Here is an 18,390-nt window from a genome sequence, read left to right as displayed (position 1 = left end):
AGGGTGCACCCAGTGCCCAGGAGGATGCACCCAGTGCCAGGAGGGATGCACCCAATGCCCGGGAGGATGCACCCAGCACCTAAAGGGATGCATCCAGTGCCCAGGAGGATGCACCCAATGCCAGAAGGATGCACCCAGTGCCCAGAAGGATGCACCCAGCACCTAAAGGGATGCACCCAGTGCCCAGGAGGATGCACCCAATGCCAGAAGGGTGCACCCAGTGCCCAGGAGGATGCACCCAGCACCTAAAGGGATGCACCCAATGCCAGAAGGGTGCACCCAGTGCCCGGGAGTATGCACCCAGCACCTAAAGGGATGCACCCAGTGCCCAGGAGAATGCACCCAATACCTAGGACGATGCACCCAGTGCCAGGAGGGATGCACCCAGTGCCCAGGAGGGGTGCACCCAATGCCCAGGAGGGGTGCACCCTGTGCACGGGAGGAGGCACCCAACGCCTGGGGCGACGCAGAGCCGCTGCGGGGCCTCCCCGACCCAGCTGCAGCAGACCGGGTCGCTGTCGCTCTCGAGGACGGTCGGTGTGTGCCCCGCTCCCGGCGCGCTCGGGGGGTCCCCGCATCCCCGGTGGGCAGAGGCGCGGAGGAAGGGCCGGCTGCGGCGCGGAGGAGCCCCGGGCGGCCCGGCCCGGCCCGGCCCGGCCGCGCTCACCTGCGGGAATCGCGGCGCGCCGAGGAACGCCGGCCCGTGCACCGGGCTGGGCGAGAGCGACCGCCTGAGGGGCGCCGGGAGAATCACCTTCGTGTATAACGGAAGGGGGAGGGCTAAGCGCAAATCTTCTCCCCCCCCTTCCCCCCTTCCAGCAGGGAATAGAGGGAGAGCGAAAGCGCTGGAAAGGGGAAGCGGGAGAGGAGGACCGGGAGGTTTGGGGTTTTCCCGCGGCAGGTCCCCGGCGTGCCGGCGGGGACGGCGGCGGTGCCGAGGCTGCGCCGCGGCCGGGGCGAGAAACCACGCCGAGGGCGAGCTAGAAGAGCCGCTTCCGAAGAACGGGTTATCCGACGGCCCGGGTGCGTCGGGTGCGGGACCCCGCGCCGGCCTGCGGGAACGTCCCCCTTTCCCGCGCCTCGTCCCCGCGTCTCCCGCAAACGGAGGGGGGGAGGCCGGCGGCCGCCGGGCTGGCCCCGAGGCAGCCCCGGGCAGCGCCGCAAAGCGGCTTTCCAGGAAAAAAAAACATCGTGAGAACTGCCTCTGAGAGGGGGGAAAAACAAACAAAAAAAAACCCCGACAACCGGCGCGCCCGGCGGCTCGGGGAGAGGCTGGTCCGGGCCGCGCGAGGGGAAGCGCCGGYGGCGAGCGGGGGCAAAGCCGGCACCGGGCGGGCAATTCGGGCTCCTCGCGCCCGAGCAGAGGCGCAGAGAGGCCTCCGGGGCCGGCGGGCGCCGGGGGCAGGGGGCTAAACTCCGCCGGCGCCGCGCTCGCCTCGCGTTTTCCTCCCGCCCGGTTTGCTCTCCYAATTTGCTTTTCCCTCCTCGCCGCCTCTTCGGGCCCCTCGTCGGCCTCGGGTCGCTCCGCGGGCCGAGGTTTCGCCGGATTGCTGCCCCTTCGTCCCTCCCAAATCCCGCTCCGATCGCCTTAGCCGGCCCTCCCGGGGCGGCGCCGGCGGAGGTGAAGGGCCTGTTTGTTTGAAAGCGTTTAATGCTATTAAAACAAGCGGATTAGGGGCCATGGGAACAGCGAGGAGCCGAGCGGGAGCGCGGGGACGGAGCGCGGGCTTCGCCCTGGCCCCGCCACCGGCCCCGTCCGCAGCCAGCCCCTCCCGGCGCAGGGACCGGGACGGCCAGGACGGGCCGGGCAGCCGAGCGCGGTGGCTCGGCCGCGGCCACGGGAAGGCGCCAGGATTGGGATTCGCTGGAGCCTCGAGGCCCCTGGAAGCCGCCCGGAGCCAAGCGGAGCTTCCCGCTCGCTCCCACCGGGATGCGCCCGCTTCTCCCGCTGCAGCCGCGGCGCGGGGGCGGCGAGCGCTTCTGGCCCCGCCAACGCGCCGCCCGGGCTCCCGCGCCTTGCACGGGGGGGTATTTTCTTTCCTTTTATTTTTTTCCCCCTCCCTTTAGCGGGGAAGAGCAGCCCGGCCGAGGCGCTGCGTGTCCTGGCTCGAAGGGCCCCGGGGAGAAGCCGAGCAGGGCGCGGGGACCGTCGCCCTTTCCCAACACGTCGCTTCCGCCCCGGCCTGCAGCGCTCATGCGCTAAAATAACGCTGAGATAAAGTCGGGCAGGGAAAGCCCGGGGGCAGCTGCTGTCCCGCAGGCTGGCGGAAAAGCACCCGCGGAGCCGGCGAACCGTGGGGCCGGGCGGCGGGCGGCATCCCCGGGGCCGCGGCCGGAGGAGGGAGAAGCGGGACGGAAGCCCTTGGCCGCCTCCAGCCGCCTTCGAGGGAAGGGAAAACGCCTGCAGGGTGGTTTTTTTTTGTTGTTGTCTTTTTTTTTTTTTTTTTTTTTTGGTAAAATCTGCTTTGCTTTCCCAGCTGCGGCTGCCTCCGAGGGCGCCGAGAAAAAAAGAGACGAAAATCCCCATTTTTCTTCTCCCTGCTCCCCTGGGCTTCGCTCCTGGGAGTGGGATGAGAACGGGGAGCCTCAGTTCACGGGTTCTCCCCCCAAAAAACCACCCTCCGTCCCAAGGGGCCACACGAGCACACGTTTTGCACTGCCAAACCCTGCTTTTAGCCGACCTGGCTCTGCTTAAGGGGGTGAAAAAGAGGAGGAGGAGGAGGGAAAGGTGCGGAGGGGCTTTCCCAGCGCCCGAGGCTTGGAGGCGGCGTCGGGGCAGGAGGGGGAGCAGCCGGCCGGGAGAGCTGCTGGGCGAGGAGCCTCCTAAGCAGCTTTGCCATCAGCTCCCGGCTCCCAGAAAGAGCTGCTGGAGCCACTTTGGAAAATTGCCGCTTGGATTTTACTGGAAATTTCAGAGGATTAAGCTTTGGGTTTCCCGTTTGGGCCCAAAGCTGCCTTTATTTTCCCTGGAAAGCAGACAGCATTCTGTTACAGCATTGTCGGTTAAACTGAAAAAGGGCTTCTTGCAATAAAAAAAAAAAAAAAAAAAAATTGGAAAAGCATCTGCAAAACTGCGTATTTTTTTCCATCGTTTTCATAGCTGTTTTCTTTTAAGGGAAGAGTTTTACCCTGCAGCTCCCTGCACCGGGTGGGAGGACTCGCTGTCTCGCCYGTGCGGCGCTGAGCTCCGCGGGAGCCGCCACCGTTCGCAGCCCCCGYGCGAGAGCTCGAAACCTCTTCGTGCCGCACGATCTCGAGCTCAAGTTCCCGCGTGCTCGGAGAGGCGCCGCGGAGCCGCGTCTCCCACGTCCCCGAAAGCTCAGACGAGCTGGGAGACCAAACGCGGCTCCGGYGGCGCTCCAGCTTTGCCTGTGTTTGGACGGGAAAACCCCATTTCTTCTCCCTTCCCTTTGCCTGCCAGCTGGGTATCGATGCGTGGAAATATTTTCCGTCTCGGACTTTGTGAAACAAACGTGTAAATAAAAACGTTTGGCCGAGGGAGACTCAAAATACACAAGCAAGCGYTTTGCAAACTTCCAAACAGGACCAAGTGCTGGGGGAAAAGTTATTAAACACCAAGGCCAAGGCAAGCTGCTTGCACAGAAAGCCCTAAACAGCTCCCAGACCCCCCCGAAAGCAACGTGCCCGCCCGGCCCGCGCAGCCCTGCAACAGCGCAAACGCAGCCTGAGCGGCCGCTGCCCCGGGCAGCAGCTTTTCTTTAAGCAAGGAGCAGGCTGCTGCCCACCGCAGCACGAGGCGCCCGCGGGCGCCGATTTGGGTGGAAAACAGGCAGCTGCACCGCTGCGGAGCTGCGAGAGCTGACAGGGCTGCTAGTGTCGATAGGGCTGAAGGTATTAATTAATAAGTAAAAAGGAAAAAAAAAACACTCGAGGATTAGCTATCAGAACCTTAGCACACGTGTCCTTGGAATTAACACGTGTTTAATTAAATATATAGTTCTCATTAGATTAATTGTGCATTTAAGGCACTGGATGGAAAGCCCTTGCTAGCCAGCTCTGACCCCTTTTGCACACATCAGCAGGCCAAAAMCCCGAGCCGAGCGCCGGGACGGCAGCTGGGGCTGCAGCCCTTCCCAGGCGGCGGGAAGGGCTGGCGAGGCACGGCGCGGCGGTGCAGGCGCGGGGCCCGGGGCCAGGAGCTCGTCCGCTAACSCCCTCCCGACGCAGATCCCTCCTGCTCCTCGGGGAAGGAGCTCGCAGCTCGGGCAGACCCGGCTCCTCCGCGSGCGTCCCCCTCCCGGCGAGCCCCTTTCCGCTGCGGACAGACTGAAAACTAAAAGAGAAAAAAAAATCCTAAAAAAAATAAAATCCTCGAAAAAGCCCTAAAAAAATTAAAAAATAAATAAAGACACCTTTGGCAAAAGGCCTGGCGAACAGGCGAGGGAGCCGTGCTGATTTCAGAGCGTGGATTTAAGCCAGTTTCAGCTGAATTTGGTTCGAAACCAATTTGGCAGCGGTGCAGCTCGCGAGCCGCGGCGCTGCCGCCCGCCGGGGCTCGGCTCGCCGTGCCGGCGCGGCGCCGCTCCGGGACGGCCCCAGCGCCCAGGCGCTGCCGCGGCTCGGACTCRGTGCGCTTGCGCCGACGGGTTTACAGCTAGGTTAATCCCCCGTTAACGGGGCTCTCGAGAGCTCCCTCGGCYTCTCCGCGGCCGCGAGCGCCTCGGGACCGGCCGCCTCCCGCTGCGCCGGACCGGGGTGGAAGAAGCCCCCCGCTCACGCCCCCGAGCCCGAAGGCAGCGGGGCGGTGTTTAGGGAAGAAAYCTCGCTTCGCCAGTCTTGGGGGGAGGCGGGTTTCCTTTAGAAAGGCCCCCACGGCGGGATCAGGGAACGCGGTACCGTCGGCTCCAAGATGCCGAAACGCTCGCAGCTGACCGTGCCGGCTCTGAGCCGCCAACACCAGGGAAAGGTTATAGCGCAGCTGCCAAGACGAGTCTCAACAGTTGCTGCAGGACCCTAGAGCTGGGGGGTAAAAAACCAACAGAGCAAGAAGCCCCGGAGCCCCAGAGGAGCGCGTCTGCTGAAAGACCAGGCGCGAGACGAGGTCCCTGGGCAGGGGAGCCCTGGGAGAAGGGGCGCCGCGCTCAGAGTGCCGCCCGGTGAAAGGCACGCGCGTCGGGACAGTGCGGAGGCTTTTAAAGCCACTTCAAGTGCTGCATTTCCATGGATTTAAGAAATGGCAGCACTAATTACCTTGAAAAAAAACCCGCACGCACCAGTATGACGCAAGGCAAACAGGAGGAACCGCAGTCCCAGGGATGGAAGGAGCTGGTTTATACGGATGGGTATGTGGTTACAAGAAAGAACAAGTAGTCTGTCGCTGGCAGCCAGCTGCGAAGGAGGAAATACTCATCTCCAAACACAAGGGGCCTGAAAACCCACACGCGTAGCACGATTTGAAAGTTCAGTGCTCCAGCAGCAGCCTCGGAAGCAGTCTTCRGGTAAGGCGCAAGCCTAGGAGTTAAAACACCTGGGCGCTACTTCGGGCTTTGTGAGCGGCTTTCCGTGCAAGTAACTTCCCCCTTTGCATCTCAATTCCGCTACCCCTAAGAACGGGAAAGACACTCACCTCCTCAGGCACGGCCCGTTTCCTCCGAGCGCGACCGCTGCGACAYGTCAAGGACGGCGCGTGAACCTCCAAAGAAACAGGTACTAGAGAAGAGCGGAGGGTATTCTGATTTTGTGGTCAAGACACTAATCTCAGCAGATCTGGATTCAGTTCTCAATTCTAGGAAAGGCCTTAAGAGATTCTGGTCAAGGAACTTAATCTGCGTCTCGGTTCCGCAGCTGGGAAGGAGGGTAATTCCCCCCTTCCCAACACCCTGCGACTGCGCCCATCTGCACGGGCGACGCAGGGCAACTTCACAGCAACAAGAGCCACGAAGGTAAAACGACCAAGAACTAAGCTAAAAGCATATATGCTTATTTAAAAGGTTTATTTAACTTTTTAATTTGAGGTAAAATACTTTTTTTCTTTCAACTTCCATAACAAAATACAGAGCTATCAGATACCCCTGGAAAAAATATGTATATTATACATATATTTCTATAACATTACATCATATATATATAATATATATATGCAAACTTTTTTTGAAGACTTTATAGAAAGTGGAACGTCTAAAGGCACTGCACAATGGAGTATTTAAAGACTACTTTACATTTTTATGTACATATACACACACACTTTTAATCCTGCTTTCAATGGACAGACAGCTCAAGCTAACAAATTCATTGCTCATGTGTATGCATCCATACTAATCCCTGCTGAATCAATTCTAATAAAGTCAAAGAACATGCCTCATGAAAAGTGATTCTTTTTTTTAAAAAAAATCTATTGGTAAATACTTTCTCCTTAAAAACACTCTAAAAATCGAACTTTTTTTAAACAATCTGATTACAAGTATCTCAAACCAAAAGAAGAAATTTTTAAAACCCACCAGGATCCATAAGAAAAAAAGAGAAAAAAGGTTATTTTAAAAACAAAAACATAATTATGGAATAAATAAAAACAAAGGACAACCAAGCAATGGGTTTAACCTCCTGTAGGTGAAGACAGTGACATGATCTGCCACCGCGGTTAATGCTTCTGGAGAGGGGCTTTTCCTTCTCTTCACCCACGGCACCGGGAAGATGAAACCCCCGCGTGGAGCGGGACACGAGCAGCCGCACAAGTCTCCCAGTCGCGACAGTCTTGCAGAATCCTCGTCCACGGGACGGGCCCAGCTTTGAAGGGAGAGGGAGAAATCGGATCGTTTTTTAACTCCGGAGCGTATCAAGCCTCAGGGCCCGGCAATTTTGCAAGACCTGGTTGCCATTACGGGTAGACGYGTGGCTAATCTTCCCTGCCCTGTGTTGATCTTTTTTTCCCCCCCAAGAAATCTTGGGATTGCAGCTGGTTGTCCGATTAAAGTCTCTTTCCTACAGATTCTCTATGACTAAACAAAGCAAAAAAGGTTTAAACATTAACATGCTCTTGATTAATTAATACAGGTGGACGTTGAGATTTCAACCATTTAAACTTTACAAGTTTAAATATTTTGGCACATTGGAATATATATATTTTATTTAAAATGTATTTATAAGCTTCCTCCTCTGAAGCTGCTGCTAGGCAATGTGAAGTCTGGTCAGGAGGAGCCCCTGCCTTTGCACAAAGGTGACCCCCTGAGCCCGCGGGGAAGGGGGTACCGCCGCCGAAGGGAGCCTTGCTGCCCCCTCCTCCGAAGCAGAGGGCATCACCTGGAGTCAGACGTACCCAGCGGTCACTGGTCCGTTGTCCTGAGAACCTGAGTCCTTTATCCCTGAACTTGCAGCTCCCAGTTTGCAGTGCAATGGCTATGAAGAAACCCCCGGCCCCAAAACCGATCATGAACTTTTAAAGCCAAACGACAGTTCCACGTAGTCAACTTTTTTCCCTAAAGAAGTGCGAAAAGGGCGACCTGTACTCCCCCCTCCCCTAAACGGAAGCAGCATCCACGGACTCCGGCACTTGGGTACGATGGGGGTGACGATATGCATTACTGATCTGAAAGGCCTCATGTTTCTAATTCCTGAGTTCACACTGACATCTGCTGGCCCTCTCTCTGGGGAAGGGTGGTCCAGAACGAGGGGCTCCTTCCCCCKCTTTTCCTCTGTGCTTGGCTCCAAATTTGGAGGTAAATCCAGGTGCGAGAAAAGGCAGCCCCACGGACTAGCGGTCACAGCCACGAACCGGGAGCTCGGAGGTCCGCGGGTTTTCAGCCCCGCCGAGCAGCAGCTCGGCTCGCGGCTTTGGACAGATTGCTCAACAGGGCACGAAGCGGGAATTGCACCAAGGCGCGGACGCTGCAGCTACGGTGGACTAGCCCGAGCAAGTAGATTGCAACCCCTTTCCCACCCTCCCCGTTCAGAATATAGCTCTCGCACCGCCTCTCGGGCTGTCGTCTCCGAGTAGACCGTTTCCCCCACGAACCCTCCTCGTACTACGGACAGTATTTTATTTCAGTGGGGCCTTATCRGCGTCTCAACGTGCTAGCCCTGATCTGAACGGGCAAGCTGCCATCTCAGTTGCACAGACAAAAGTTTACATGCCTAATAGCGCATGCAAATAATATTGTGCTCACACACTCCCTGCCCTCTTACAACAGTAACTAAGTCCTTGATTAAAGAAATCTGCCTGCACAAGCTATTCGCCTAAAATTGCATGAACAATCAACAACACTGTAGATACAACTCTATCCCTGTGGAGATCAATTGTTTTTAAGTTCCTTTCAAGGAATTTTTTTTAGAAATTCATCCCTCTATAGAGAACCACATTCCTTGGTGTAATCTGGAACCTAATTACTCTAACGAGAAACGCAGCTATGTAGGGAAATAGCAGATTTATAGCAAACACAGCAAGATTTACACAGCAAACTCAAGAGCAGCTACCAGCACACAAACTGCTCCCCTTCCCTCCAGTATCAACCCATCCTCTAGAAAACGTACTTCTGAATCCCTCCTGCATGTGCTCTGTGCCAGCCGACAGAGGCGTCGCTTTGAACGCCTGACCTACTCCGCAGCTTCCACGCGACTCGGTCCTTCTGCAGCCACCACACTCGGTTTCTCGCAGCACTCTGTCACACGACAAAATCTAATACCGTCTAGAAACCCAACCTTGGCCAAATGCATCTGGCTCTTATACAAGCCTCTTCTGTCAATAGACCCTGATCACATAAAGTGTACACGTAGTTAAGGCATGAGTCAAAGTGATAGGGGCACCAAACAAAGGAAATAAGATTTAACAAAGCTCCTGTCATTCCTTCTCTATGAACTCACCACAATCATTTCAGTGTTAATCTTCCAATCACTCCCAACTCCACCCATACAATTAGGAAAAAAACTAGGGTACATTTTAATGCGTATATTAAAGGCATTAGGGTTTTTTTTTTCCCACCCCACTCCCTTCCCTGAAAGATTCTATAATTTGCTCATGGCTTCTGCAGTATTTCAAAAAGGCTAAAAGAACTACCACCACATCTTGAAGCACTACCAAGATCTGCTAGTCAGGAACATAGCTCGTGCCACTACTGCTGCCTTTTCAGCAGCATCCCACCTTACTGATGCCAAGGTGACCTTCTGATTTATGCCTTTCTGCAATCTATTCTGTTTTAAAGACAGTGCAATGTTCCCTCTCCCCCTGCCCCCCACCCCTCCCAAAATACAGACAGCTTCCGACACCGACAAATGTCGTATCTCAATTGTCAGGAAATCCTCTCCCACCATCACACCAGACTCCATAAAAAAGGAAGATGAATTCAGAGATTCCTGCTTCTATAAATACTAGAGCATATATAAAATATGTCTGGAGTTCCTCAGGCACGGTGGAGGCCTCAACCCCATCTGGAGTTCATGCAAGGTCTGAAGCTCGCGCACAAAATGTCAGCTTCCCTCGCCTCTCCTGATCAGAACAAGACAATCGCGTCTCACCTGCAATTCAACAATGAAAACAAAGAACACAAAACCCTAGTCTCTAGAATTATCAAACCATTCTAGCCCCAGCCCCCCACCCTCCCGCCCCCCACGCTCTGCATCCTTGCTACATAAATACACAGATGCTTTCAGTACAAACGGACTGCGAGGCTCTCCCACGCCTAGGTGTTGGACGCAGCCGTGGCTGTCATGGCCTTGGGCCCTGCCACGAGGTGTGGGCTGCCCAGCACGCCATTCCAGTGGACTTTGCCGTTCTGGCGCTCCTCGGGGGCATCTGCCTGCCGGTCACCATTCCAGCGGCGTTTGAGACGCAGTTTCGGAGGCATCAGGGCATCCTCTCTCTTCTCCTGAGCCCCTAATTCTCCTGCAGAATCTCGGGATGACTTCTCTGCACTGCCTTCTCCTTGCTCTTGGGATTCTTCAACGGAGAAGTTGACTTGCGTGGATGCTGATGGTGCTGGGTGCCACGATGGGGCAGCTGGTCTGGCAAATATAGGCCCTTTCTCCTCTTCCAGGCTGGCGTTGGGCACTGCCATGCTAGAGCCTTCCTCTTTCTCGCTTTTTTCTTTTCCTTTCACTGATGGCTCTTCACATTCTGCTTCCTTGTCCATCGAGGGCTCAACCTTGACCCTGGGAGAAGGAGTAGCTAGCTGTGGGGTAGTTGACTCCTCAGCACTTTCCAGTCTCTCTCTGTTTTTGCGTCCAACAGGTGGAGGCTGTAGCTTAATCGGGAACTGGGGTTGCTCCTCATGGGGCATTTGGCACTGTAGTGGTGGAACCATGAGTCCCGGATAGCGGGGGAAAGTCCGCGGACTCAGATGGTAGTTGAAGACAGAGCAAGCTTGTGAATGCAGGTAGTGTTTCATTTCCTCAGGGTTAAAAGAGAAGCAGCTGCTACCTGTGAAGGGGCTGAGACCCGGAGAGGGGCTGTAGGAGAAAAGGGTGGGAGTCAGGGACAATGCAGGAGAGATTGGGACATTTAAGACCCCGCCGCGCCCTGGCAGAGGAGACACAGCAAAGGGGCTGTGAGGATCTGGGTAGATTCCAGGCCTGGTGAACAGAGGAAGCATAATATCTGGCTTGCGCTTCTGGTGATTGACGCCACCAGCGCCCACTGCATTGCGCGACGTCATGAGATCCACGCCACGGCGCCAATCTGAGGAGCCATCCTCCAGCTCCGGCATGTCAGGCTTCCTCTCGCCACTGTCGTTCAAAGCTTCTGGGTTGGATGGAATCAGGGACCCACCAGAGAAACGACTGGGCTGGGCATCTTCGGTGGGAGAGTGGCTGTCCAGAGGTGGGAAATGGAAGCGAGACGAAGCTGTGGGGACAGGAGGGGCACTCTGTGGCACGACACCTGAGGCGGGGGTGGGTGGGGAGAGAGAGAGAGAGAGAGAGAGTTAAGAGCCCAGTTGCTTAGGAAGGTTAAATCACAAGTAAAGAACTTCTTTTTGGGATGCACCTGGAGGCATTTGGAAGCACAACACAAAAATACCATACGCTATCAACAACACAGCAGACGATTAGATGGGAGGTGCCTTTCCCATCTGCTCCTTTCCCCTGCATAGTTCCAGTCTCCTCTACCACCTCAAAACCTTGCCTCTGCTGGAGATCAATCCTCTTTCAGCTCCAGCAGAGCTTTCTCAAACCTCTAGCCACCACCAGAGCTAACTTCCACTTTTGGATGCCCTCCCCTGAACTCTCTGCTCTGGTTAAACCAGATGTTCCCAAGGATGGTGTGCTATAAGCACAATTAAGCAATCGAGCTCTAGCACCACAAGTAGAAGAGTTGTTGGTAAACCTCAAATTCTCAGGACGGAATACTGAAAGTCACTGATTTGTACTCTTCTGAGAAGACATTTTCTCTCCAACATTTCTGCCAGTCATACTGCTAAATCTTGCTGGCTCCTTTTCCCCAGCCTTTCAAATCAAACTTCCTCTGCCGTGCCTACAGAGCAGCTTGTCTAAAACTTGCTCTTGCTGTCATTAGCCATATTGAGGCAAATTCTCCCACCTGCTTTCTCACCTCAACAGCACGTCAATTGATGCAGGTTCTTTTCGCTTCAAAACTACAGGAGTGAGAGTCAAAAGAAGAAACCTGATTCCAGTGCCCCAAACAGGTTTGATATCCCAACCCCCATCCCAGCCAGAAGGAAAGAAAACAGGTTGTAATTAGACAAGTGCATTCCAGTTCTCCAAACTACTTTTTTTAAATGCATGCCCCAGAGATAGAAGGGAGTGGCTGCAAACAGGGAAAAGGAACAGCAGTGAGCAATATTGAGCAGGAACTGCCCAGACTTGTTGCTGCAAGTAATTATAGATTTTCAGTGCAGCTTCGTACTACATCTTACACCCCCATGCTTTGGCGAAGGACTCCTGGAGAATATGTTTCCTTCTTCCCATTGCCATAAAGGCAACATGTCCCGCACAAGTGAAGCGGAACCCTTTATGAATATTTCAATTCTTCCACCCCATTTTTTAGGTTGTTGCTTACTTAGAAGACAATGGCTTTAAAACATGTTTGTGCTCTTTCCTGGCTGGAACTCCCCAGGGGTGGAGATAGATGCATGATGGTTCAACTGCCAAGATCTATGAGCAGTCGCTGCTGTATGTAGGCACGGAATACATCAGCACTGATGAGAAATACTGTTTTCTACATGTAACCTGCTATGCTCAGCTGCTGGGATTTCAGAGGCATCATTCAATCTCCACTTCTCCTATTCTCTCCTTTCTCGACAAATCTTCAATGCTTCCCCTAAGGCTTTCTTCGAGAGGTAAGACTAAGCACACAGCGCTGTGAGAACTGTGGTTCAGGCCTCTCTCCAGCCACAATTTCTTTGCTGCAGAGAGCTTGCAGTCCAGATCCTTACTGTAATGCCTTCCAGAATTATTTTTTGATGGACTTGATTGCTGTTAATTTTCCTCATTGTGTGGCAGCTGTTCAGTTATGCAGACAACCACCACAGTTGCAAAAATCTTGCTATGGATCAGGGGCGAATATTTCCCTCCTGCCGCTAAAATAGATCTTGCTAACAAGGGATCCTCTTCCAGAGAAACTACAGCATTAATGCTGACTCCAGGACAAATCCAGCATGAACTTCCGCTATTACACCTGGCAAGACTCAGAGGCCTCTTAGAACAAGCAGAGAACACTTACGTTCCATTCCCAAACTCTTTTTGTTTTCCTGAATGTCAGCATGCAGTTCTGCCGCAGGGAGAATCTAGACATACCTGTGATTTTACTCAAACTCATAAACTAGTTACCACTCTTCTCTGGAAAGCGCTCTGTACTCACCATTAAGTTTCTCTGAACTCCAGGTATAATTTAGTTAAAAAATTCTTTCTGATATAGAAGGAGCAGAATTGCAGCAAACACGGGGCTTTTACAAAACAAGAGAGGAGAGCCATCTGCTATTGGGCTGCAGACTTTCTGATAGGGCTCACATGTACGCCTTGCCATACACCTCTAAGCTCTTTGTCAAGAAGAGTCACATTTATATGGCATCATAAACTTATGTAGTGCTTTACAAACATGTGAGGCAAGGTTCCTGCAAGAGAACTAAAACCTTCTTATCACAAGGACACCTTCCACCCCCAACAGCAAAGCAAAGCAAACCCACAACACCAATAAAGACAGTCCAACAAGCAAGCTCAAATAGGAAACCAGAATGCCTTGAGTCTCCCCTGAAGACAACCTCAGATGCGTCTGTGACAAACTGAGGGAAAGAGCATTCCAGATAAAGCTTTATCACAGCCCACACATTCCCACCACATTAGCACCGATTGCCCCAGCAGTCTTTCAAGTGTAAGAGATGACCGATAGTGGAATCTGCAGAGACTGCTCAGCCTGTTCTAGCTCCAGTGCTGCGCAGAAGCTCAGTGTTGTGTTCACCGACACTCCACACACACTGAAGAAAACTCGAAAGAAGCCCCAACTCCAGACTTACCATTAGGACGAATGTTAATGAATGGATAGTTGGGCATCACCAGTTTGTTGAAGTTGAACTTGTAGGTAAACCTTTTGCCTTTTGTCTTGTGAAGAATCCTCTTGTTGTAGTAATATCTATTTAAAAAAAGAAGTTTAAAAGACCTGTCAAAGCACTTGGCGATCTGTTTAAAAGTCTCATTTCTTTTAACGCTATCAACACTCAGTGTCTATCAAACGCACCTTTGCCTCATCTACGAACATCACATTACTCAGAACTTCGTTATGAATAAGAAAATACTAGTTGATCTGAAAGTTTTCAAGTGATAGCCGTTCCTTCTATAAGGCATTTTTTGTCAGTAGATTTCAAACTATTTTGCAGGTCACTACTGTTTCTTAGAACATAAGGAAAAAGGTGAGAACCTAACGGGAAGTGAAAGCTGAACAAATGCCCAGATCTGCCTACACAGGTTTTCATCCCTGTCCAAACTGGGACTGGTCACATGGGCTGGGGTTCCTGTAGAAGTGTCCCATACTTAACTGGCACTAGCTCACTATTTCTGTCCCTGCAAGCACACTATAGTCAGCCAAACAGGGACTGCTCCTTAAACACTACTACTTCCTGCTAGCAGTAGCTGTAGTTGTCAGGTCAATGTTACAGGACCAAGAACAAGATGGGAAAATTTCATACGACAACCTCTATTAAGACACAGAACAACCTGAAAAAAGAGAATGTGTAACCTGAAGCTTTTGCAGAACAAAACCCAGTGCAACTACAGAGCTGGGAAAAGGATATGAGAGGACAGAATTACCTGAATACCCTCACACTGTTTGTTTTTTTCCCCCTCAATCTTCAAGGCCCAGGGTATCTTGACAGTCATGCAGTGTACAGGGCATCAGACTGCAGCTCAAGAGAGCTGGTTTCTGCTGCAGCCTGTCACAGCCCTGAGCAAGTCACTTCAGTTTACCCATTAGCACCTTAGGATTCAAAACAGTCACTTGCCTTCACAGACAGCTTTGATTACGGCTACAGAGAGGAGGCACTCAATAGCCAGCACTGACACCTAGCCAGCCTCCTTCCTTCACTCTCAGGCCCTTGGCGGAGCAAAACAAAAGCTGAGTGCTGAACAACTCTGCCTTAGAAAAAGTAAGTATAGTCTCCACCACAGCCTCCTCCCCACTTACACCACCACTACCGTTTGTCCTTAGCCTCTAGTAAGGATGTACTAACAAAGTTGATACACACTGATCATCACCACAATTTTCTATACTTAGGRGGTGGGTTAACACATGCTTTCCACTGCCACAGAACACACCAAGCAAAGCAGCACTGGCTATTAGCAGAAGAGGGTAAAGACCAGAGACTGAAGGAGCTGCTAACGTCTGCAGTGGTCTTGCCCTGCTACTGTCATACTTAGCCTCAAGACGCCAAGGTATGATCAGTGTTGGCAGGTGGAGAGTATTTTCCACTCCCATACATCAATTACAGTGTTGGTGCTATTCAATTTATTGTTTCCTTCCTGTTCCATTATGAGACTGTTGTGTTTGCTACCCTGTTTGTCTTTGGCAGCTCCACCCAGGAGGTATCAGAGGGCGTAAAGCAGCGAAGTCCATTTTATCGACAGCATTAAAAATGCCAGAACCCATCAAGAACCTAGTTGTTTTTGTAGGTGATAGGCCTGGTCCATGCTGAAATTCTTCACAGGACTGTTAGTTTTTCACTGACCCACTTCAAAATACATAACAACTGTAGAAACTCACCAACTGTGAAAGGGGCAAAATAAAACAGTGCTAAGTTTTATTGAAAGATTTAGAATTATGAAGTGCAAAGTGAGGAATATTGAGCCCATATCTAAAACAAAGGGACACTGATGGCCAGAGGGTATCCTTAACCCACAGGCAAACTGAAGTCATCGGAGCTCAGAAAAACAAACCCAGGTCCCTGGAAAACAAGGCAGCAGTTTAGAGTAATAAGGTAATCACAGTGCACTCATTCTCCAGAATTCCCCACCACACAAGGCAAAGAAGTCTGAAGGGGCCGGTGAAAAGTGACCGACACTAAACTCAGTTACCCACTAGGAACCGGCACTGAACCTGTGTCTTACATGGATTTAACAGTAAAGAGGCAAGTGCAAATTATGTTAGAAAGGGGAGTTGCTTTCTCTTAAACCGTATCATTGATGGTGTGATAATAGAGTAACACCTCTGGTTTCCTCCCACGCCTTCATTGCTCAAGCCAGCATCAGCAATGGAAGCCGAGAAAAGAGTCAGAAAAGCTCCCCGGAAGGAAGCCATCCTGATAATAACAACCTGAACTGTAAGTGCAAATTTATGTTATGATGCTTCACCACAGGACATAGAACACCTCACTGTGACCTGGGAATTCCCTCTTGAACCTCTCTAATCATGTCCAAGTRCAATCAGACCTAATTAACAACAAAAAGTTGGAGACAAGACTCTCAGAGATACAGGTGCAACCAAACAGGAGGYAGAACATCTCAAATCAACTACACAGATGCACCAGGGAAGAACAGGTGGAGCACTCATCATCAGCCTGACAGACAATCATTTCCACAGAGACTTCTGCTCACCTGAGAGCTCGGCTCAGCTTGTCATAGTTCATTTGTGGTTTGCATTTTCTCCTGCCCCACAGTCGCGCTACCTCATCGGGGTCCTTGATCACAAACTCCCCGTATTCGCCCTGCTGCCAAGCAATGACATGGCGAAACTCCTCCTTCTGCAGGAGCTCCAAGATGAAATGCCATAACTGGATCTGACGGGAGCCAGGGCTGGACTCGGTCTTGTATGCCCACTCCGGAAAATGATAGCCTTGAAAAGTGCCCCAATAAAAAAAAATAAAAATAAAAATATATCATTCAGACAGCAAGTTGGAACTACAGAGCTCACAACTGCCAAGTTTTAACACCGGGAACAAGCACCTTCAATATATATTTATAACATTCTTTACAGAGTGGGACCACAGAGCACCTCTGGTAGCTATGAATCCAACAAGGGTTAGAAGCAGAAGCAAAGAAACCCAGCTTTCTTACTCTAGSTTTTTATCATCTTCCTCATTTTACCCCACTCTCCTGGGAGAATCCCAAAACAAAAAAGGTAAAATTGAAAGGAATGTCAAAAAAATAGAGGAGTAAAAAATATTAGAAAAGAGCCCTAAAGCTTTATCTATTGCTCCAGTTTGAACTCTAAGTGTCCCACAGTAGGCAAACCATCCATATTTCAGCACTTGGCGCCCTGATTTTGAGAGGTGTGCATGGATACCTCTCAGTGACTCCCGCTACCAGCGTTTCAGAGAGTGCAAACACCCTGCTCCAGATCCAACCACACTGACAGATGTTTCTGAATGAGTGCCAAGTTCAGCTTTGTCAGAAGAGTTTCTCAGCACAACTGTTAACATGAGGTTTTCCGAATCATCATGGGCCCAATTTTAGGTTCAAGAAGTGTGCAAGGCCAAGTCACACCATGCTCAAATGGTACCCGCACCACTGCTGTAGGCTACGACTGAAACAAAAGCAGTTACGAGCCATACTACTGTGAGGGGAAATCTAACTTACAGATCAAAAGATTTAAAAATAAAACATTTCCAGGAATATTTATTYGCACTCTGCTTAAAACCAGAAGTCTCAAAACAGTAAAAAAAATCGCTGATAATCCATCAGCGTTTGTTTGATCAATTCTCATTTACACACAGCTTTTGCCAGTGCAAAAGAGCTTTTAAAAGAGGTGGAATYAATCCTGCCTGTGCTCCTTTATTCTATGAAGAGGAATTTGTAATAGCTGAAAGCCCYAGACTTTAGACTTCTACACTGTATGCGCTTCCTTACCTCCTCCTCCTTCTGGTTTATCCACAATGCTGCAGCCTGCTTTCATTTTCTCCCTCCTGCTGACTGCGAAACAGAAGGAAACAAGCAACAACTGTATCAATATGCCRTTATCGCAGGCGGCACTTTGAATTTCATTCCTTCCTGTAGAAGGCTCCTTTATCCGAAGAGGCCACCTCTAACTGTAATCCTGCCAACTCCAAGGGATGGCACCCACGGTTTTGCTGTTACTGGTGGCCATAATCATCCGTGTCTGCCTTTTAACCGCACCATGAAAATATAGCATTTAATATTTGCTTCCCTTCTGCCCTGCTATTAAAGCGTGCAAATGAAACACCGCAGCAAGACGGGACCGTGAGACAGACAAAACAAGCCAAACACAGTTTGTCTTCTGTTACTAGACAGGCTCCAGTGCCAAAATACACAAGCGGCTGAGCTCACCCAGATGTACCAGCAAGAGAGGAAAAAAATTCCCAGCTTCTGATTTCCATTCCAGAACRCACATCTGATTTTAATTTCTTTAGGTAGACGAGGTCTGCTTTAAGAGCTACCTGCGCGCGCTCTGCTTGATCGAACAGAACAAAGCGGAGCCTCGGAAGCCTTCTCGCTCCCGAGAATATTCGGCTAACAGGAAATAAACACACAAAAAAGCGTCGTCCCCGGCAGCGCTCACGGGACAAAAGGCGCTTCGGAAAGCGCTGGGGCCCTGCCGCGGCACCGGTAACTTATAGCACGCTCCAAAACCTCCCGGGAAGGCTGCTGGGGGAATCCCTGCGCCCTGCCCGCCCTGGGAACCGGCCCCGGCGCCCGCCTGGCCCCGGGAGGGGCCCGGTACCGTTTTGTCCCCGCCGGGGCTTCCTGCTCGGCGCCGCCGCCGCTTTGAAGTGCTAAAACTATGTAAATGGTGGCGAGGAGGAGACGAGGCGCCGCGGCGGCCGCTGGCTCCTGGCTGGCCGCGGCTCCCGTTACAGCCTGGCGGCCGCCCCGCGCCCTGCCCTGCCCTCCCCGAGCCGCGGCCTGCCCGAGCCTGCCCGCCGCCGCGGCACCGGCGCGCCGCTCCCGCCCGCCCTCCCTCTCTCCGTGCCCTGCCGCGGGCGGGGCAACTGCGGCGGCAGCCGCGGCCAGGAGCCCCGGGGGGAGGCGGGGGGCGGCGGAGCC

At 52.2% G+C, this 18,390-nt stretch overlaps 1 protein-coding gene across 1 annotated transcript in view; it reads right to left on the bottom strand.

Annotated features, from left to right (window-relative positions):
* Window positions 1–9,554: 9,554 nt before the first annotated feature.
* Window positions 9,555–18,390, bottom strand: part of ETV3 (ETS variant transcription factor 3) — a 9,811-nt gene continuing 975 nt past the window's right edge. The window contains exons 2-5 of the mRNA XM_085319507.1: window positions 17,236–17,298; window positions 15,985–16,222; window positions 13,416–13,531; window positions 9,555–10,825 (exon numbers count right to left, since the gene is read on the bottom strand). Of these exons, the coding sequence (XP_085175633.1) occupies window positions 9,630–10,825; window positions 13,416–13,531; window positions 15,985–16,222; window positions 17,236–17,281 (1,596 nt within the window). The 5' untranslated portion in view covers window positions 17,282–17,298 and the 3' untranslated portion in view covers window positions 9,555–9,629. The remainder of the gene's footprint in view (window positions 10,826–13,415; window positions 13,532–15,984; window positions 16,223–17,235; window positions 17,299–18,390) is intronic.

Source organism: Rhea americana, unplaced genomic scaffold, assembly GCF_003343005.1.
Source record: "Rhea americana isolate MKP2758 unplaced genomic scaffold, rheAme1 scaffold_593, whole genome shotgun sequence".
In the NCBI taxonomy this organism is placed as follows: domain Eukaryota; kingdom Metazoa; phylum Chordata; class Aves; order Rheiformes; family Rheidae; genus Rhea; species Rhea americana.
Note: the sequence above shows the minus strand (reverse complement) of the source record. Positions and strands in the feature narration are given on the sequence as shown.